Genomic DNA, 22,904 nt, shown 5'->3' with positions numbered 1-22,904 from the left:
GAGATAAGTATATATTTTTCGGCAAACGCTTTCATAGCTTTGTGTCACGCCACCACCACAACTGGCGTCGACAAAATCTGGATCGGACCGGACCGGACCGGATCACGGATCGGATCACGGAACGGATCACGGACCGGATCACGGACCGGATCACGGACCGGATCACAGATCGGATCACGGATCGGGTCACGGATTGGATCACAGAAAAAAAAAAAGTTTTAAAGAAAAAAAAATCAAAAAAAAAAAATCAAGTCAATAATAAAGTGTATTATCGTTTGTCTCACGATGTAGTCACTGAGATGTAGATCGCGACGTTTCGACTGCCTACTGCTAGTCTTCTTCAGGCGATAAGGTCAACTGATTGTACGGTATCATTTATATCACAAAGGTTGGCTGTGATTGGTGCATTTCGATCCTCCTATTGTTCCATTGTTCGGGCGAGTAGCTGTTCCCTCAGTGGTCCGCTGTTGTACCGTTTTCCTGTTGTTGTGTTTCTTGATCGTAGGTATCCATGCTTCAGGAATTTCAATTCCACTATCCCTGTTGATGTTGTTAGGGTGAAGTCTTATGTGAATAGCTTCCTTGACCCTACGTGTGTACCAGTGAGAATCTCGATCAATAAACTTGACCTCATTCCAGATAGGATAGTGGCCGGTCTCGTGGGTGTGTTCAGAAACGGCGGAGGTCTGGGTACGGGCGAGTCGTATATCCCTGTCGTGTTCTTTGATCCTCTCCTGCATAGATCTCCGGCGTGGATCTCCGGCAAACCATAGATCCTAGGTGGTTGTTTGTGTCGGGGTCTGATCGTATTATAAACCGCCTCTGATATGTGTCCACTCCGTTTCGGGGTTAGCAGCTTCTCAGAAAGCTTCCGGGTCAAGCGGTCTGTCGGATCTTTGTTGAGCAGCTGGTACGGTCCGGAATCAATTAGCGCTGACATTTTTGCGTGGTATGTGTCAGCGTCCAGGATTACGCTGGCGCGACCTTTATCGGTCGGAAGGACTATGATGGAGTTGTCCTCTTTTAGGCTTTTAAGAGCCTCCTCCTTTTAAAAGCCACCGAGTTCATCGCCAAGATTGAGTCAGCAATCAGGCCACTAGATGCGGAGCGAGCAGACACAGTCAGGAGATCCATCAACACCATCCTCCAACAGGCACAACCACCCACGCCCAACATCACGAAGGAACAGCAGGAGGCTCTTCATCGTCCTTCCGGCCGATAAAGGTCGCGCCAGCGTGATCCTGGACGCTGACACATACCACGCAAAAATGTCAGCGATAATTGATTCCGGACCGTACCAGCTGCTCAACAAAGATCCGACAGACCGCTTGACCCGGAAGCTTTCTGAGAAGCTGCTAACCCTGAAACGGAGTGGACACATATCAGAGGCGGTTTATAATACGATCAGACCCCGACAGAAACAACCACCTAGGATCTATGGTTTGCCGAAGATCCACAAGGCCGACACACCGCTTAGGCCAATTGTGTCGTGTGTCAACACCTTTGCATACGACCTGTCTGCTTTCTTGGCTAACGTATTATCTCCTCTTGCAGGTAACTCGAACTTCACAGTGAAGAACTCAACTGACTTCGCCTCCACCATCGCCAGTGAAGAGATCCAGGACCACGAGATCATGGTGTCTTTCGACGTACAGTCACTGTTTACCAACGTACCGATCGAGGGCGCCGTACAAGCCGCGCTACAAAAAATGGAGAACGACGCAGGCCTGGCTGACCGCACGACACTTACACCAGTTCAAATCGCGGACCTCTTGGATTTCGTATTAAGATCTACGTACTTCCAATACAACGGATCGATTTACGAACAACGAGACGGCGCAGCCATGGGGAGCCCTGTATCCGCGGTTATTGCTAATCTCTACATGGAGATATTTGAAGAACAAGCAATAGAGTCCGCACCTTGCAAGCCTAAGATCTGGAAACGCTACGTAGATGATACTTTCACCATCCTGGATCGGGATAGAGTTGACGTCTTCCTGCAACACCTGAACAGTCAACAACCATCAATCCGTCTCACCATGGAGATCGAGAACAACCACAAGATCGCCTTTCTCGACACGTCAGTTTACGGAGAACCTGATGGCCGCCTTACCACCAGTGTCTACAGGAAACCAACACATACTGACCAGTTCCTAGCGTATGATTCACACCACCCTCAGTCAGTAAAGCGCGGTATTGTGAAGTGTCTGTACGACCGGGCTAAACGTCTCGTGACCAAACCATCAGTAATCGCTGGAGAGAAGAAACATCTGTCATCTGTACTTGTTTCTAACGGATATCCCTCCTCTTTTGTACAGAAGATCACAAAGGCACGAACAACTCCAAGAAGAGAGCCTGTCGCGGAATTTAAATCCACCGCCGTTTTACCTTATGTCCAAGGAGTTTCGGAGTCTCTCCGCCGCTGCCTAGAACAACAAGGCATTCGCACCGTCTTTAAGTCCGACACGACACTTCGGTCACACTTAGTGCGACCAAAGGACACCGTCAACCCGGCTAAACAAGATGGTGTTGTCTACAGGATTCCCTGTGAGTGCGGCAAAGTCTACATCGGGGAAACAGGGAGATCTATGCAGGAGAGGATCAAAGAACACGACAGGGATATACGACTCGCCCGTACCCAGACCTCCGCCGTTTCTGAACACACCCACGAGACCGGCCACTATCCTATCTGGAATGAGGTCAAGTTTATTGATCGAGATCCTCACTGGTACACACGTAGGGTCAAGGAAGCTATTCACATAAGACTTCACCCTAACAACATCAACAGGGATAGTGGAATTGAAATTCCTGAAGCATGGATACCTACGATCAAGAAACACAACAACAGGAAAACGGTACAACAGCGGACCACTGAGGGAACAGCTACTCGCCCGAACAATGGAACAATAGGAGGATCGAAATGCACCAATCACAGCCAACCTTTGTGATATAAATGATACCGTACAATCAGTCGACCTTATCGCCTGAAGAAGACTAGCAGTAAGCAGTCGAAACGTCGCGATCTACATCTCAGTGACTACATCGTGAGACAAACGATAATACACTTTATTATTGCATCTACCACGATGAATAACAACAACCTTTTCCTCGACAAAAATCAAATCGTTTATAAGATAATAATAAATAAAAAATAAAAGTGGAAAATAAGAATCCCGAATTTGACGCAATGACATGTTAATTACAGAGAATGACAAGAGGTCATTTAAAAAGCCACATAAGCGCCTAATTTACGACGAATTTAAATTGTAATGAACAGGCAGATGTCGTTATATTTGAACGTTAGTTGGCTCGAAGCTTGCGTGAACCTCCCATTCTCGTTTTTGAAATTGTTATCAGTGGCTAATTCTCGGCTACATTTTCGTGTCAGATGTGAGCGTTACAGTTGGGGTTACAGTTAATGAGAAAACTTACGTACGAAAGCTTAAGGACATGACTTGCTTTAAAGGAGCTACGTCACGATTTGCACATCTTGAAAAAACTAGCCTAGTTTTTCAAGTTCGTCATTTGCAATCCTCGTTAATCTTTGCCATCCTTAACGATCCTCATTCCGTTTTGAGTTGTTCTTGCCTCTTAAGTGTTTTCTATAATAGAACACGATCATTTTAAGGTTTTATTCTATTTAAAGACAACTCTTTACGACCCTAAAAATAACTCTAAAAATCGTGACGTAACTCCTAAAATGTTGTTTATTCTCGGGTTGCGTTATCGTTCACACTATGAATGTTATTCCTATAATTTTTTGTAAAACAGCTATATTTCCTTGAAATACAAATGGTTTGTTTCGTTTTATTCCAGTGCGAATTATCGTATTCCAAACTCACATCTTGTTAAAAGTATAGACTTGTCTCAAAAACGGAAATTGTTTGAAATCATCAGGTGTTTAATTTTTTAGTGTTTTTAGTTTTTGTGTTTCTATTCATACGTTCGTCCTATTATTACCATGCTGACTCGTTTTATGACAGTTTACCTTTGAGGCAAGTGAATACACGAAATATCATTTATCTGAACTGCGGAGAAAGATATGAAGACATGATTGATCATCGTAATTATACACACAACTTGAGCAGTTGTGAAATTAAAGCCTGAAAAATATTCAGGCCTGAACGGGATTCGAACCCACGACCTCTGCGATACCGGTGCAATGCTCTACCAACTGAGCTATTATGCCAACTGGAAGCTGGTCACATTGTGAGTTCGTAATATACCCGTAGATGGTGAAGAGTGCAAGTGAATATACGAAATATCATGTAGTTGAACTGCGGAGAAAGATATGAAGACATGATTGATCATCGCAATCAAAACCCAACAGCCTGAAAATGATATTATAAAAGAATAAAGGAATATCACACCTGAATTAAATAAAACGTTCTGCTCACAGTAGTCACTCTAGTACAATTTGCTCAACAAAATTTTGAATTTTGAATCTTGAATTTTTAATTTTTTTCCTTGATCCGATCCGTGATCCGGTCCGTGATCCGGTCCGTGATCCGATCCGTGATCCGGTCCGTGATCCGATCCGTGATCCGATCCGTGATCCGATCCGTGATCCGATCCGTGATCCGATCCGTGATCCGATCCGTGATCCGATCCGTGATCCGGTCCGGTCCGGTCCGGTCCGGTCCGATCCTGATTTTGTCGACGCCACCACAACTCTGAAATTCAAAATGTGATCAAATGTTCCTGTTTTCTGAAGAAGCAAGCTAGTAAGCTGAAAACTTGTTAACGGATATAAATTTACCCCTATGCCTGATGATGCCTCCGTTCTTCCCAGGTTTTTCCGTTCTGAACGTCTGCGTAGGGTAATAGTGATCTGGGTACGACAGATTACGACATCGGCGGGGAGCGCAGAGTGAGCGCAGCGTACACCAGTCTAAAAGCCAGAGGTGCGGTGTTGTTGTGAAATCCAGTGAAATTTCTGCCTACCAGCTATCGACTAGGCAAGGACACCTTAGCAGAAATGGCTGTCATTCTATCAAGAGCACAAATGCGGCGGACGTTACATAAATTGACCAAACGAAGTGGAGGTAGGACATCCATAGTAAGATATCCTTAGGTCAGTGACTTGATGAGTACGTGTAGAGTGCAATGAACACTATCGCCACACATCAATGAGTAATTGATATGTGTGACTGTGAGCCTCCACCACCCAGGTGGAATAACAAACAACACATGCGTAGGTCTGTACATTCTTCTGCACGTTACTACGCAAAGGAACAGTTACCCAAGAATACTTGAGAGCTGAAGCGAACCTTTAAGGACGGTCAGTAGGAATGAGCAAAAAACTCCTAAGGACGGTGCCTACTTTTGTTAGTGCGCACACGTTCTGCGCATCACGCAATGCATGGTTTACATGCCACACGCCATTCTCGTCCCCAGAGGCCGTGCTCCGTTTGGTCAGCACCAATAATCGCGACCTCTATGCCAGTCCAACATCGGGAGTCTGTGATTCACGGATTTCCTGTCATATCTGACAAATCTGATTGGCTGAAAGTATGATAGAATAATCTGTGCATGCTAAAAAAAATCGGGTCAGGCCAGAGTTTGCGATTTTTGGCACTGACCAAAAGGAGCTCAACCTCTGGGGCTGAGAATGGCCACATGCGTGCTTTGGTTGACATTGACCTAATTAACTACATTACTGAGTATGGGCCCGGACGCACTGGGCAAATTTTTGTTTATTTTGCGAAAAAATCTGTCATCAATTCCCTGAGACAAGTGCGTCCGGTGATTTTTAGATCTACCAAATTTTGTCAAGGCTTACCAAACTTCAAAGACGCCGTCGTCCTGCCTCAGAGCAGGACAAATTTTTGTCAGGCGTGAAATCTGACAGATTTGTCAATTTACACGCCATGATTTGAAGGAAAATGTCAATCAAGAAAATTTTATCTCTATTTTTAGTTGGAGTAGTTCAGTCCGAAGCCCGCCAAAATTAAATTTATATTTGCGCGGCAATCAAACGATAAACATGGAAGATTCGTACCTCGGTATGCTCCATGACGATCCGTTCGCACAGTACAACTATTACGGTTCCCAAGTCTACGTTAACGTTCCAGCTGCATCTCCAGGACCAAGCTCTGCTCAATTTGTACATCCGTATGTCCACCCGAGTCAGCCGAGTACAAGTACAAGTGCAAGTTTCACGACTACATGTAATCAAATTGAAAGCAGCCAAGCTGCTGGTGTTGATTTCCATGTGATTGACACTTGTGGTTAACAAATATTTTGCTGTGATTCAGTGCGCCCACGCTTGACAAATTAAAAATTTGGCAGAGACAAATTTTGTCGAGATTTTTGGAAGGGCCAAACAAATTTTGTCAGTCCAGTGCATCCGGACCCTATGTGACTAAAACTATGAAAGCAAAATTTTCCCTTTGTGACTGAATCAAATTTAATGAACCTTTACTTAAATTAGGAACACCAGAATAGCTGCTTGTTGTTAACCACCTACTGTTAACGTCTTTTATCTGAAAAACTAGCTGTTATGTGTAGAAAATCATTCTGATTTCCAACTGTACACATTTACCTCCAGATGGCATAGTGCATGTGCTAAACAAGTACGAGAGGCACAAATGTTTGACTTACTGGGGAGGTGACAGGAAAAAATGTAAAATGTAAGAAAGATGAAAACAACTCATTTAACTTTTAAAAATGCATGGTTACCCCTACATTTTATGTTATGGAATGAAAGTGGCAAGCCTATTCAACAAGTGACTAGTTTCTGGTGCTGAGGAAAACTTATTTAGACTGTATTTTTGCTAATTCAGGGGAAGGCTTTCAAAGATGCTAAAAGCACTGCTGTGGCGATTTTCTAATTAAAGACACACCGAAAGTGGTTTTTATGTTCCCATTTGCTATGTAGTTTAAAGATCTTTATAAATGTGTTTGCATTTCTGTATCTAAAGGTGAATTCTAAGGAAATCTGTATAGAAATATATTTTCCTTCTTTTTTCAGAAATTTTTTGTTGAGAATCAAGGCTAATCATCTCGGTAAAAGCTACAACCATTTTTCTTTGTGGATTCCAATAGCCCTTGCAAAGATCTACTTTTTCCGCATGGTCCTAATCTGGCACAAAAACCTTTGCATTTAGTGGGCACCGTCTTAATTAATTAATTAAGAAATAGAAAACTTGTATCGTGTTTCTATCAAGTTTGATATAATAAGTCAAATTATCCTTACATTTTGATTTGTTCTCACCTATGATCTGTTAGAGGACAACTGATGATGTCAGTATAACAAACATTTTCTCTCTGTTTTTTAAAATGGCAGAAAGGTTTGAGAATATAGATAATATTTTACGTGACAGGGGGAAAAAATATAGAAAAAGTCTTGTAGAGGCCATTAATAGGTATGAGAAGCAGGATGAAGAAGAAAGAAGAACAGTATCTTTTTAAAAAAAATGACTTTGAAGAAATACTCGAGCAGTCTCAATTAGCAGTCGGGCTAGACTAAATTACACTTTAACACAAAATTGGTCTTGAAATTATTTCAAGGTAAGAAACTATTGCTTCGCCTCAAATTGAACAAAACCAATAAGCGAAATGTTTACGAGATTAATTTATTTTAAAATTTAATCTCTAATGCACTTGAGTATCACCAATCAGAAAGGGCACAAATTTTAACTGTCACTGGGCTATCGCCTTGTGTGCCACTTTTTTTGTTCTGATCACATTTTGACGTCATCTGCGATCTATTACTGAACAGACTCATGGCAACATGGAATGTATTTGTTAAATAGAAACACTAGTGGAAGTTTGGGAGAACGAGAAATGCTGTGGGAACACGAGCTGACAGGCGAGTGTTACAACAGCTTTTTCGAGTTCTTCCAGACTTCCACAAGTTTCTATAACTTGATAGGAACATGGAGAATAATAATAATAAGAAATTTAGTCTAATATAGCGCTGCTTCTTCAGAATCCAGCAGTGCTTCACAAAACATGTAAAGAGAACATGAGAACATGTTTTCTATTTCTTTTAGAAAATTCCACGACTAAAAGAGAAAACTACTTGTTTACTTTGATCATCAAATTGTAAATGCCATCAATCATTACGTCAACAGCTCGTGCTAGTTCTGTGTTTCTTTCAAGTTATGGAAGCATGATTTTGAACCAATCAGCGTGTACATTTTCTTAGGGCTATTTTCTAAACTGTTTTACAGAGGGAGGCATTGGGGTATATTAGAAACTGCAAAACCGAAGAAAAATCATCCAAAACCACAAAACCGCAAAAAAATTTGCCCAAAACCAAAAACTGCACACAAAACCGTCAAAAACCTCTACAGTGGTGACAAGTGGGGCATACAGAGCAAGCTACACTAACACTAATTTTATCAAATTATTTGTGAATGTCATGGACTTGTCTGAAGCCTTCATATCTTTCAGTATCTTTTAGCTTCTGGAGGCTTCTCTCTTCCCTTTTCACTTTACATCTAAACTGTTTTTCTTTCAAAAATTCTCACCGCCTTTCCCCTCCTCATAAAAAAACGCAACACAATCCACAATTGTCAAAGTCTTGGGTGTCATTCGAGACGCGTGATCCCCTACCATGACATTTAGTTTGTCATGCATTCCTGTCAATAACTTTGGCGTTTCGCAGATATTCGAGATCAATTCCTGCTCAAATCGAAGAGAAACCGGAACCCAAATAGGTCAAAATAGGAAAAACCAAAAACCACATTGGATACCAAAACCGAAAAACTGCAAGTATTTTTTATGAAAACTGAAAACCAGATGCTAAAAACGAAAAATCCGCAAACTGCAATGAACACCAAAACCGAAAAACCAAAGTCTTTTGGCACAAAAACCAAAAAACCGATCTGAAAAATAGCCAAAACCGCATTTAAGGGATCAGATACTACGTACTTATTGACTGAGTTAGGTAAGGCTGGATGGGAAAATATTTGGCTCTTGGTCTGTACATCCTGACCTTGAGCCAAACATTTTCCTGTCCGGCCCGACCTAACTCATTCAATAAGCATTTTATCATATTATCATTTTCTATCAAATATTTTCCCATCTGGCCTCACCTAACTCAGTCAATAAGCATTTTATCAATTGTGAAAATTCTCTTTGAACCTAAATAGGATGTGATTACAATTAACATCTACAAAAGAGATTCTACAATAAAAAATGATTCTACAATAAAAACTCACTTATTTCTTTGCATCGAACAAGAAACTCACAATTCATTGAAAAACATGACTCGTTTTCTCATATTTTTTTTCAATGCAAGTCCACAATAATTACAATTCATGCTAATGGGATTGGCTAACCTGTTTAAAAAGCCAAGAGAAAGTTGACATAAAGCTGTCAAAAATATGACAAAACCATAAAAAAACTCAGCGAGTGATTGTCTTGAACAAGGGAGAACCAGCAACTGCATATTAATGACACTGATGTTGGCTCCCGCAAACAGTGCCTGGGTTGCTGACTTTGCTGGCTTTGCTGTGTAGTGGAAATTCAAGCGAGTTTTTTTTATCTGGATGAACTGTATGGTAATGAACCTGTGTTCGCGCTCAGTTTTGTCTCTTCAAACAACACTGATATAGGTACTGCAGAGCAATTTATCCTACTGTACACAAGGTATGATTTCTCTGGTTTAACCAACTTCTCCCAGAAACTTTGGAAACTCGAAGGGAACTAAAGCAAACATTTACATCATACTTTGTTTTCCTCATATTGTTTTCTTCACATTGTTTTCTTGCTTTTGACCTGCAATAAATTCTTGATGTTTTCACCAAAAGAAGTTTCGCCTCAAGAGTCTGTTTGCTTATTCCAAAGGTTAATTATCGAACAGTTGATTTGGAAAAGTTGTTTCCTTGACTGCCTGTTTGCTTGTTGTTGGCTTCTGAGAGAGTTGTGAACTTCTTCATTTGTGAGTAGTGTTGACTTTCTATCTGTGCTTTCGAAGTGAGTTGATGACTGAAGTAGTTCTACATCAGCCAGTTTGCTTGGATAGTAAATTTGCTCTCAGAATGTTCACTTTCATCACTCATTTTGAAGAAAACAAAATTTTACAGCAAAAAAAAATGTTTTTGTCATTAACTTGCACCAATTTTGCTGTACACATTCATTGTAGGGCTGTATGCATTTCTAGTAGGGCTGTAAGCATTTCTAGTAGGGCCATACGCATTTATAACTGGGCCATAAGCATTTCTAGTAGGGTCATATGTTTTTTTCCGGTCCTATCACTTTGATGGTACGGCCCTCATACGAGACCTTTTTCTTATGGTTTCCCAAGGAAATTGGGCGTGGGGCCATATGGGTCGTATGATAATACAAAATAATGCCCATACTGATTACAAAGCTGTCTTATTTATTTAATAAATAAATGTCTTATTTATTTAATAAAATTGAAAGCTTATTATTGGTAGTCAGACATAGAAATGTGGTTCCAAAGTTCCCAATGAAATGGAATGCCAGATGATGCAATATTACAATGCTTCCAAAACCCATGACAATGGTTACAGGTATTACTTGAGATCCATTTATTTGTTAACAATAATTGGTTGCAATTATTTGTCAATTTGTTTCAATTAACATAAATTGAAATAAAATTTTGACCTTTTCCCATGGGCTGGGCTTGTAAATACTATGCTTTAGGCCTAGGGAAACATCAAATCCAAGTTGCATCAAATAAATTAAAAATAGTCAACTTAATTACAATGTGGTAGCAAACGTCGAACCTGCATCGATCCTATTTAACAAGTTGCACTTCGTTAAAACACAGGAATAAGCATGTGTCCCCATGCTATTCACTCGATACGTGACTAGTTACTGCTAGGACTTGCTAGCAAAATGCCGATACTCTTCTCTTCAGACAACAGAAGACCCGGCGCGGCTCCCTTTAGGTCCCTGTCACAAGCCTCGTAGTATGCAACACTTTTACCAGCTCTCTATCCCTCAACGTCCTCGTTTTCTTCAAACATGGAGCATTTATTGCAAGTAGGCAATTTGCATCTCAAGCATTTATATTTAGTGTTAATGAAACAGGAACAACACATTTCCATCACGCTGTGCGATGTCAGCAATGACTTAAGGCATTCTCTTCTGGTATTCTCATCCCCAGAGGTCACGCTCCTTTTGGTGCTGACCAAAAGGAGCGCGGCCTCTGGGGGTGAGAATGCATTCCCGATCACGAAATTGTCTTTGTACAGCACATGCTCGTCAGGGGGAAAATAGCATTTGGCAGATGGAGGAGTATGTATTTTTGTGACATTTGCCCAGTCCATAACATTCAAATCAATTATTTTGTAATTTGCATGATTTATGAATTGAGTTCAGCATGTGTTTAGAGCGGCGTTTGCTGAAATGCGAAACCACTGTCGCATTATCCAACTTGGCAAGTCGAACCTATGCTAGAGTGGAACCAATTAATTTGAGTCGAATTTAATTACAGCAAACGTGGCACCATTCATGCACCTGTTTCAAAATTAATTAAATTTGACTAAGATTCAACATTTGCCCTAGGCCTTAGTCTTTGTATCAAAACACATCTGTGATATCTATTCTGGGAACCTGCATTTATTATGTGCAGTACCTGGTAACATTTCCTTTTTCACAGCCAGAATATTTTTTCCTTGGAATGGCAGAAATTTTGTTGACAACTTAAACATACCTGATGCGAGGACGTACTGTACATTTCCCAGTCCCAGTTCAAAGATGTGTTTTACCAAAACTAGTGCTGTTGCTAGTAGTTTTCCCTTGAGAATTCATCAGAGGATTTGGAATGTTTGTATTTATTTTCCATTAGGTCAAGTTTATATATTTATTTTTTTGAAATTGTGTCTGCTAAGGCCTAATAGCTCAAGGGTTTCAGTAAGGCATGAGAAATTATTTGTTCGCTATGTGTAAATAAAGCAGACATGAGATTGAAGTTTTTGGCATCCAGATATTATGCATAAGGCATGTATGCTGGCCGAGAACTGCCAGTGAAAAAATCATATATTTTTGTGTAATAAATGTTAGTTTGACTGAGAAATAAAACAAAACTAAATAAAACATGAAGTAAAATTAAATGAAATTTAAACATAAAATGACATGAAATTTAAAAGTACATTGAGTTGTAAAAATAAAACCACTTTACTGTTAAGTTAAACTAAAATGGAAATACAGTTCAAAGTGAAATATAAAATCAATTTCAAATGAAATTCAAAGTGCAGGTGAAAGTGAATTTCACCATGGCCGAGCGCTGCCACTACCATCATGCTACGCGCGCTTACAAGCAACAGAGCAGACCACGTGTTCGCTTGCAACATGGCAGAGTGGAGGCAGTTCACAAACAAGCAGTGTCAAAAAAGAGCTGCTAAGGGGAAACGACTAGCACGAGAATCTGTAGAGGCGAAAGATGAAATAATTGTGCAGAGGATGAGTTCCGAAGTAACTGGAAAACAGCAAAAGTACACCAGGATTGGACCAAGAGAATTTGTCCCGTTTGAATTCGATGAAATAACTTTCGACAACATAGTAGAAGCTTGCCAGAAGTACTTTGCTGTCCAAATCAATAAAGATATGGTTTGCGACATCTTAGCTGGTGAACGTGGGCCTTCTTGCAAGAAGATGTGCCAAATTCCAGACCACAAAGTATTCTATGTGCGTTTTATAAAAATGTCAGATGCCGAAGTATTAAACGATCAGGATGAGGAAGAGCACGGGCAAGAGATGCACAAGTTATGTGACAACACTTAAGAGCTTAATGCTGGTGCATTAAAATATATGATCACATATAGAGCTTGGTTTTGGCAATATTGGTTTCACCCGCCCGAAATAAGGGGGTTGGGGGGGGGGGGGGCATCAGTTTCCACGGTAATCTTTTTTTTTTTAGGAGAAGGGGTGGTGAGATGAATATGGTGAAAAAGAGGTGAAAAATGAATTTGCTTGGAATTGTTGCAAGCCATTCGTAATAAGCTTATAATTTTGTTCTTTCTCACTTTTGCTGAAGACCAAAAAAACAAGGTGTGATGACAATCCAAGGAAAAAGGCTGTGTCAGTACCAAGCCCCAAAAAAGTTTGCTCAAGTAAATTTTACCCTGGGAGTTTGTCCATCCAGGATATGCTAAAACTAGGGAAAGTCATCTCCAAGAAAAGTTCCACTGTCATTAGCATCAATAAGTTTGATGTTGAACACATGCAATGGTCCAGTGTACCAGTGGAGGCAGAATTCTTGGTAGCTGAGACACCATTCGCTTCTGGATTCCGACAAGCTTTCAAGGCCACTAGCATAACAGAGGGATTCAAAGAAGTGACATGGGTCGTCAAGAAGTACCTCAGGAGTGCCTTGGAAATAATTAAAGCAACACAAGAAACTGAAGAAAGTCACGCAAAGAAGTCAGTGCAAATGCATTACTTGGCCTGCAATTTTGCATCCCAAGTGAAGGAACAAATTGAAAAAGAGCAGCTGATGGAGTTTGGCCCAACATTTGAATATAAAAAGGTATTCATGGGTAAGACAGACAGTGGGGAGTTCGTTTCAATTGAAGAGTACATTAACGGTGATTTTATTAAGTACATAAACAATAATGGTGAAGTATGTGAAAAGGGTACAGTTTGTGACAAGGCACAGGCCTTTGTCCACTTTACTTATGAGAAATCTGAGGGGAAGCTTAATTGTTCTTGACATTCAGGGTGCTGGGTACACACTATATGACCCAGAAATTGCATCATTAGATTTACTAACTGGTGATGGTACATACCAATTCTGTACTGGGAATTTGTCTGAAATAGCCATGAATAAATTTTTTGAGAAACACCAGTGCAACAAGTATTGCAAACTTCTAGGACTTACGTTAGTACCATTATAGGTCACTTAATAGTTAGAACCATCATAGGTCAAAATAACATTGAAGGATATGTGAAGGACATATATGTGCAGGTTAAATAAGGATATATGAAGGACAAGTTATTCACTGTTCCTGTTGTTGTCTAACATTGATTTAATTTTTTAAATTGCAATCTTGCTTTTTGTACTTATTTACTCCGAGTGTACAGCCAACTCTGATTGTGTTGTTACCTTATGTTATTACCATATTAAGTTATGACTTGAATGTTGCTGATAAGAAAATGAGAGGCTTATTCTGAACAAACGTTTTGCAATAATTTTAACATTGTTACAGTTTTATACTAAATGAGAAATATAACTGGATTGTTGCTTTTTCCAAAATGAGAGACATATTTGGAACAAAGGTTTTATAAAAGTAGGTGATATGTTATATACATTGATATTGTTACAGTTCTTGCATTCCATGACAGTTTACAGATATTTACAAATAAACCATATGGATAACATATTCCAGTTAAATTATATACATTGATATTGTTAAAGTTGTTGCATTCCATGATAGTTTACAGAAATTTACAAATAAACCATATGGATAACATGTTCCAATTAAATTACACTGAAAGTGTGAAGTTCTGTTTTAAATACATATATGCATCTTTCCATTCATCTGGTTTAATGGTATCATTATCAGGAATGATGTGCTCACATTCATCCCTAAATTCTAGAGTGAGGAAATCATCTGGAATGCTTAAAACACCAGATTCAGTTGCCACCTCCTTGAGTTGTTCCTCAGTAACTGGTAAACCTGAGCAAGAAGTTAATGGCAATTATATTAATACTATTATCAATCACTTATTTTGCTTTCTCAAACAATAACCCTTTGTAACATGCATTAACAGGGAGGTTAGAGATCACTTCAAATTTATACATTTACTCTCTGTTAATATCCTCAGGCTTGTATGTCAAGAGTATTGTTGCAGGGTTCATTTCCCTTCCCAGAAAAATGCTCCTGAAAGGAAGACATTTCTTTTCAGAAGGCAAGATATGTTGACCGATCAATATTATGTACATACAGTGTACCATTGAACAACCACCAAAATAAATTTTGCCTTTGGATCAAGATCTTATATACTTAGTTGTCATGGGGATTTCATCAGGGAGCAAGAAATAAAAGACTGCCAGTCGTAATAGCCCCTGAGATTGCTGATGATGTTTAATGTGAACTATTAATTTCTTGAATGAAAGTACTGGATCCACATTGTAAATTCATCTATAATGCACAGGATACTTTGGCACATACCACACTCTTCAAGCCCATAATTCTCAGGGAAGTTATAGATGTGGTCTGGTATACCATCTGGAAGTGCAGTGTCTCTCTGTGCTCTGATCCTGTGTGTGTTCCACACTGTTTCTCTGACAATGTCTAACTCCTTCTGTATAAGAGGTACCATGATGAAGGCCAACAGCAATCTGCCAAAACATTAAATATAATGTTGAAAGCAGTCATGACAGGATACTTCTGTATGCAAATACAGTAAATTATGTCAAGAAGTAGATGATATTCCTTTCAATGACAAACAACGGGAGGTACAAAAAGTTTCAGAAGATAACTGCTTCAGATCCAAATTATTGTACATACCTATCAGAGTCATTGTGTGGGTCATAATGACCTTGATCTTTTAGCCAACGCAAACCATCTTTAAAATACCTCTACATCCTTTTGTGCAATTCCTTCCACCATCTTTCAATCTACAAAATAGCAATGTAACATAATATTTTAATTACCTGACCACTACCACTTTTTTCCCTTTTTTTTCTTAAAAAATTTCAAAATTTTTACACCGTAGTGGGAAGTTTCAACAGCATTTGCTCTAATGTTCCAAAACAAAAACTGGGCTATAGCGATAGCTGTAGTCAGATGAATCCATTATGCATGTTGCATTTTGGATGCAATATTATTTATGTCATGTTTGTTTGTATTCTGTGTGTAGGGGGTGGATGGGGTTGGAGGTGTACAGGAGGCAGGCAGAAGTGGGAGGTTTTGACCCCCTATTGCCTATTCCCTCCCCACTATTCTAGTAAAATATCCTGTTCCCAACTCAATCTCTACCAATATCAAATTTGCTTAGGAAATAAACAGAGCACTTCCATACCTGATTTGAGGTAGAAGGGCCATATATGACTGTTTTGTGAGGATCCATATCATTGTGGTGTCTGCGAAGGAAAGCGTGCATTGTGGCCATGGTCCCTGTTTCGGTTCCCTTATCTACTCTTAACATCGCAGATATGACCTTAGTTTCATATAAATGTTCAAGATACCATCTTCCAATTAATTTAGGATCATGATTGGAAACCCAAACTTTCAACCATAGCAGCTTTCTACTGGCTGTGTCCATGCACCCATACACTGCTAATGGAAATGTTGAGTTTTGATAACCCATTAGCTTGTCGTGACCATCGAGAGAATGAACCCAGTTAGAACCACGTGTCATGAAGTTTCCTTTTGTTCGCTGTCTCTTGACTCCGACATTACCACGGGCTTCGAGACCTTGTGGGTCCAGTTCAGACATCACATCGTAAACCTGGTCTCTGGTAACATTTAGCCTGTGCTCCAATCTGATTTTCTTGTGCAAGGCTCTGTATCCCAGCAGCTTACCAGGACCTTTAAGCTCCTCTTCCACCGCTTCTTTCACGTCCTGAACTTCGACACTCCTGTCATTGTAAAAGATGTTAAAGTGACGAAGCCTTCTGTCAAGGGAACAAATACTCCATGCATATACTGGAAATTCGCGTCTGACAAAATCCAGTGCTTCCGATCACTGCAAACCTTGCTGGACATATTTAGTTAAAACTTCTTTTAGGTTATCGTCATCGGTCCAGGTAGACTCACGGTTATCCGCCATATTTGCTAATAGAATCGCAGGCACAAAACTTTGTAAGCGCGAGTAGCATGATGGTAGTGGCAGTGCTCGGACACAGTGAAATTCACTTTCACTCACACTTTGAATTTCATTTGAAATTGATTTTATATTTCACTTTGAACTGTATTTCCATTTTAGTTTAACTTAACAGTAAAGTGGTTTTATTTTTACAACTCAATGTACTTTTAAATTCATTTAATTTTACTTCATGTTTTATTTAGTTTTGTTTTTATTTCTCAGTCAAACTAACATTTATTACACAAAAATATATGATTTTTTTACTGGCAGTTCTCAGCCACCATAGGCATGAGAGTTAGTGTACGTTGATACAGACACTCAGATAATACAGACACTTTCATAAGTCCCTTAGGCATCCATATTAACCAAGTTAATCAGATCTAAACTGAGAAAAACTATGCAAATGTCAGAGTGAGGCAACAAGGTAAAGACATAAAGCTATTAAACTGTACTGGAAAAAGAAATCAGATAACCTTGAGGAGAAGCCAAGAGACTTCTGCAGAACCTTATGCCATATTTAGGTACAAAAACATCTACGAAAACATACAAGATTAATCTTAAAGTTGATGGAAATGGCCTCAAAGATGGAAAATGGGTGAATGGACTCCATTGCTTATAGAAAATTACAGGCCCATTACTGTCCTTTCTGCTGTGGACAAAGTTTTCAAACAACTTATTGCCAAACTGATTAACTCAAGAAGGTTTGATAATGGTCTCGAGAAATGTATAACAGCTTACTGTAAAACCCACAGCTGGGAAACTGCACTCATTAACCTTATTGAACACTGGAAACTGGCTAAAGGCAACAAACAGTCAGTACAAAGTATGTGTAGCTTTTTCACGCAACAAGAAACTTATCACATATTGAATTGCCAGTTTTCATGTGATGTCATCATTTTCCAAAATAAGAAATTACCAATTCTTCTTTTAGCTTCATCAGATGTCAGCATTTTCCAAAATAAGAAATTACCAATTCTTCTTTTAACTTCATCAGATGTCAGGTCCTACCTTCTAATAACGTGATGTTTTGCAATGTTTAAGCCCGACAGGGTTCCTCATTATGTAAGAGAGCATGTCTGAATTTCCAAGTTTATGTGTTGTGTGACATTAAAATGGCGCCAGGCCCGATAAGGCTCTTGAGTAGTATACGTCAAAAAGATGAGTTATTGCTCAAGATTTTGCTAACTAAACAGTTCTTGAAGAAGTTCTTGATCATCGCAGTCCTATGCACAACTTAAGCAGTTGTGAAAAAATTCAGGCCTGAACGGGATTCGAACCTATGACCTCTGCGATACCGGTGCAGTGCCCTACCAACTGAGCTATCAAGCCAACTGGGAGCTGGTCACATTGTGAGTGCATAATATACCCGTAGATGATGAAGAATGCAAATGAATATATGAAAGATCGTATATTTGAACTGCAGAGAAAGATATGAAGACGATTGATCATCACAGTTATACACACAACTTAAGTTACTTAACTAATACACACAAGTTGTGTGTATAAATGGGATGATCAATCATGTCTTCATATCTTTCTCTACAGTTCAAATACATGATCTTTCATATATTCATTTGTGAACAGTTCTTGCTCTAGAAGAAGTATTAATTTCAATGTGTCAGAGTTCTAGAGTATTAACTTTTCATTTCAATTTTAAACTCAATGACAGATTCTGTTACTTTATGGCCCCCATGTTTGGGTCCCTCCGAGGGGCACTAACATGGCCACTCCATACAAAGCTCTATAAATTTGAGTGAAACACTTTTCCGAATAAGGCGCAAATTAAAAGCCACAGACCTAACTCATGGTGAGGTTGTTTATATATCAATCATCTATCATATCCCAGCCTCTTGACTTAATATATTGATTTTCATTTTTGATGGCGTGACACTACAAACCAGCCATAGGCTAACCACTTCCATTTTATTAGGTATAAAGGCATTTTTAAAGTTAAAATTAATGAGTTGCTTTCCTTGGTATGCCAACTTCTATTTGGGTCCAAAATTAATCATTTTGCAGTTCCTGATATTACTTTAACCTACTACCATTTAAACTGAGTACCAGTCAAATGAAAGTTTATGGTCTTGCCTTGAAATGTGGTCCTTAGAACTTGACTCTTGATACTTGAGGCTCAAGTTTTAACGTTTGAGTGTGTACTTTCAAGCTTTGAGACACTTGAAGAATATTTTTGATAACCTTGAATATGGATCTTTCAGTATACCGATCTTTCTGAGAAAATGTATTTCTTGAACAGTTTTTGAAAAGTAGTTCTTTTGGACAAGTAAAAATCACCATCTACTTCACGAACTTAGCTAGTTACCGGTAATCAGCTGGGCCATTTGAATTTGAACTTGAAAAAGATTAAATAATCAAGTAATGAATACTTAAATAAGCCATTCGGACCACAAATCACTGCCTTTGGTGAGCTATACAACTGGCATAATTTGTTTTCTGACAGTAAATAATACATTTTCCAAGCTACTACTCAGAAAGTTTGATTTTTGACCATATATCTTGGGCATTTGGTGTCATCAAGCTACAAAACATTCATTCCCAATGATGCAGGCTACGTGACTTGTTGTCAAAGAAATCATACAGTCACCTATATATGTGACTACATTCACCCATAATGTAATTTACCCCTGCTGCAGGGAGGCCAAATTGGTGAACACAGTTGTCCCAAAAAAACTTCAATACAGACTGGATTATGATTGTGTTACACAATTAGAACTGTGGAATCATGCATTTGCATAACTGCATTGATTTGTTATTTTGATGGCTACTTTGACAGGAAATTTAACAAATTACATGTAGATGTTTGTTGAATGGCCCAGCAATAAGATGAAGCACCCAGGATAAATAATTTTGCCAATTACATTTTAAATTCATGTTGGGCTTAATTCAAGAGCAGAAAAGAAAAGACAAACACTTGAAATGTCAGCTTCATAAATTCACTAGGGTCTGTCATGTACCTTTATCAACTTCAAGTAGCTTGATGTTTCACTTGTTGCTGACACAGCCCATCAGTTTCTTGGGAAAGTTATACCTTTGTTTAGACATGTCACTTGTTTCATTGTGCATTATAATTCCCAACGTTTATGCTGTTTTACGAGTCAAAATTTTGTTATTTTAATATTGAGAAATTGAAAGGTGTATTAATTTATTATGCATGGTTGTTTTAGTACACTGTAGTTTGCAGGTGGTAGCAGCCCAGTTCAGCTCAGGACCTTCTCAAGAGTATGACAAGCCAGTATTAAAGACCTCGATTCCTGGACCACGCTCTAAGGTGATCTCTAAAATCCAGTAAGCCAGTCTTGAGAACAAGTAACAGGTGCTCAGTGCATACATGTATGGACTTCTATTTACATGTACCGTGCAGCTCAGAAATAAGTGAACCATGTGCCCACAATCTACATGTGCGTTTTTTCATATGTACAGGTTTTGCATATACACGTTTGGTCACACACATACATATGGCCATATGTATATGCATGTATGTCTCTTTGTTATTCATTCCCCTATTAATTAAACAAACATTAAAGTTTACAAGTTAATGCGTTATTGCCATAGGCTTTAGCAGATGTTAAACCCTAAACAATCCAAGTTGTGCACTCTGCACTGAATAGTAATGTAAATACTGTAAATAAGGCATGGTATTCAAATAAACTAGTGAGGCAATCTCATATAGGGCAGAGTGCAATTGATAGCTATGGCACGGTACTCGGTTCCCTTCCAGTTTATATCTACCTTGGTAGTCTGCTAGGGTTTTTTCCCTTAGCAGTGTGTATGTTTCAAGGTTGTATTTTCATTCAAGGTCCAAAAATTACATACAATTACTACTGGTGTTTTACGTTGATTGTCGTTCCTTTTAAATTCAATAATACGTTGAAGCAGCAAACTTGACAATTAAGCTCTTTGCGCCAACTTTGTAACTTGATACTTTTGTTTTCCTCGTAAAGGTATGTAATACGAAACCCTTGTTTTCTCCAAAACACACGGAAGATGTGCTTGTTTTTTGGAAATAAATGAAAGAAAGTTAAATATCTGATGTAGTGATGAAGAAATGGAAGAGAAACAATGTTGTTTTGCTAAAAACGCAAATTTTCTTATCACCGATGAACAATAACTAATTTTTAAAATTATCAGATAGTCACGAAATATCAGTTTCTTTTTCTGTTGCCACCTTTGTAGTTAACAATAAAACAATTCAAAATTAGTACACAACGATATTGATGGCTGAGAAGCGTTTCAATGAAAAGTATTGAAGGTAAACAGTGCTACCTGACCAATATGAATGAGTCTCCTCAAAGACTGATTAAGCTAATTTGCGCTTTCATTAGGTGCTACAGAGTCTGCATCAATATTTGAGCTCTTTCCTGGTTTCTTTTGTCACAAATTTACAATTTGGTAACTTTTTGGTCTCTCTTACAGACGCAATTAAGGCAAGAAGTAAACAAGGTGCTAAGGAGAAGCAATACATTTGAACCCTGACAATCACACTATTGTAGATTGAAAACAGCAGATGATATTTGTTGAACTGACCTGTGTGTAATTCTACAAGCCACGCAACCACAGTAATGTTTCACTTTCAATAAAAAGGGACAAGTGGCGCTACCTGAAAAATAACTGCTGCCCTCAGTCACATGACATAACATATAAAATACTGCAAGGAAACATACTGTATAACACTAACGATGCTAGAGCGCATGCATCTTACATGTTGAGTAGTTCTGCCGTAAGGAAAACCACACAACATTTGTGCGTGATTCCGTATGTAATGTATCCTCCACCTAATACAGAAGCCACGGACGCTAACTAATCTGCGCATGCGTTTAGAGCAATTAGTTTTGGTTTTAACCCATTGACTCCTGTGCCGGCTGTAACCGGCCATGACGAACCTTGGCCTTTCTTCCACTTCTGACATCATCCTCCTTGACCAAAATTGGCATCATCTATGCTCAACTTCTGCAGGAGGAAAAGATCTTTCCAATGACACCCAGATCAGAGTGATCAGCCCAATGGAGTCTGAGATATGCACAAAAATGCTCAAAAGAGCAAAATTTCCTGCCCCTACACGTGGCTACTCCATGGCAAAATTTGCCTGTCTCGATGATGCTTTCAAAGAATGTTTTAAACTGGAAGCAAGCCCAGTAGAAGGTCAATCACTGCAGCAAAAAGAAAAGAAAAGGAGAAAAAGGAAAGGCGAAAAAAAAATAAAAAATAAAAAAATTGAAAAGCCTTAAGGCGTAGGTCACTTTCTTGTCCAAAATCTCAAAATTTTGATTTCTGCACATGCCTGAGCGAAAATGTTGTAAAATGCGATGCTAGTGGATAGAAAGGCATGCTGTCATGTTGCAAATGCCCGTTTGAGTAGATTGGAGCTAATTTGGCCCATATCCAGCCTGAAAATCTCCAAAATGACCAAAAACTGTGTTTTTGACGAAAAGCTCAAGGAGTCAATGGGTTAAGAGAATGGTACCACAAGGAGAGCAAGGGGTTACCTGAAACAAATATAGCTTTGTGATGTTCACACCCAACTGATGTAGATGGAACATGTTTTATGTAGGGTACACATGTACCTTTCCCACCCCACCCCCACCATGTCCTTGCCTCTAGACTAATTGATTAATTGAAATTAATTAATTAAACAAACATTAAAGTTTACACCTTAGCGCCATAGTGCCATAGCGCCATAGCGCCATAGCACCTTAGTTCCTTAGCGGTAGGCAGCCCCCAAAACCATCCCAATAGTGCACTCTGCACTAAAAAGGAGGGAAAAAAGAAAAAAACTTAATTTTGATTAACTAATTAGGCTTGTAGCAAAGGGGGTAGGGTAGGGTGGGTACTTGTGAGTACTATGTAAATTGTGTGGTACCTATGTTTCTTCTTTGATCACTTCCAAAAGCTTTTATATATTTGTTTCAGAAAACCCTTTGCTCTCCTTGTGGTACTTTTCTCACAAGAGAAAAAGCAATATTTGCTCTAGATGCATGTGCAGATTAATAAGCATTAGTGTCAACTACAGATTAGGTGCAAGATACATTTCATACAAGATCATGCATTAACGTTGAGTGCTTTTCCTCGTGGTAGAACCCTAACATGTCATACACATGTGTTTTAGTATTGTTAGTGTAATACAAGAATGCTACTGTGATGACGACCACTACAAC

General features: G+C 39.1%; 2 protein-coding genes and 2 pseudogenes across 8 annotated transcripts in view; 3 read left to right on the top strand and 1 right to left on the bottom strand.

The window, feature by feature from the left end:
- The first annotated feature begins 671 nt into the window (after positions 1-671).
- On the top strand, positions 672-3,562 carry LOC149111997 (uncharacterized). The gene has a single exon (XM_089289606.1). It carries the CDS (start codon positions 1,101-1,103, stop codon positions 2,946-2,948), a length of 1,848 nt encoding a protein of 615 aa, XP_089145732.1. The 5' UTR covers positions 672-1,100; the 3' UTR covers positions 2,949-3,562.
- Positions 3,563-4,844: 1,282 nt separating this feature from the next.
- LOC110046007 (4-aminobutyrate aminotransferase, mitochondrial-like) overlaps positions 4,845-22,904 on the top strand; it is a 120,108-nt gene continuing 102,048 nt past the window's right edge. For all 6 annotated transcript variants that reach the window (XM_089289611.1, XM_089289609.1, XM_089289610.1 and 3 more), the window contains exons 1-2: positions 4,845-5,045; positions 19,917-20,020. In XM_089289611.1, the coding sequence (XP_089145737.1) occupies positions 4,979-5,045; positions 19,917-20,020 (171 nt within the window). In that variant the 5' untranslated portion in view covers positions 4,845-4,978. The remainder of the gene's footprint in view (positions 5,046-19,916; positions 20,021-22,904) is intronic.
- On the top strand, positions 12,049-17,180 carry LOC149111996 (uncharacterized; annotated as a pseudogene).
- On the bottom strand, positions 14,407-16,698 carry LOC110066381 (uncharacterized; annotated as a pseudogene). Its single transcript, XR_016207221.1, has 4 exons — positions 15,949-16,698; positions 15,435-15,544; positions 15,096-15,265; positions 14,407-14,600 (listed from the first exon to the last, which is right to left on the bottom strand). The product of XR_016207221.1 is annotated as an uncharacterized LOC110066381 (transcript).

The sequence above is a fragment of the Orbicella faveolata genome, unplaced genomic scaffold (genome assembly GCF_042242905.1).
Source record: "Orbicella faveolata isolate gen_17 unplaced genomic scaffold, um_ofav_v1 contig_2, whole genome shotgun sequence".
Classification (NCBI taxonomy): domain Eukaryota; kingdom Metazoa; phylum Cnidaria; class Anthozoa; order Scleractinia; family Merulinidae; genus Orbicella; species Orbicella faveolata.
The sequence above is the reverse complement of the archived record's forward strand: the minus strand, read 5'-3'. Positions and strand labels throughout refer to the sequence as shown.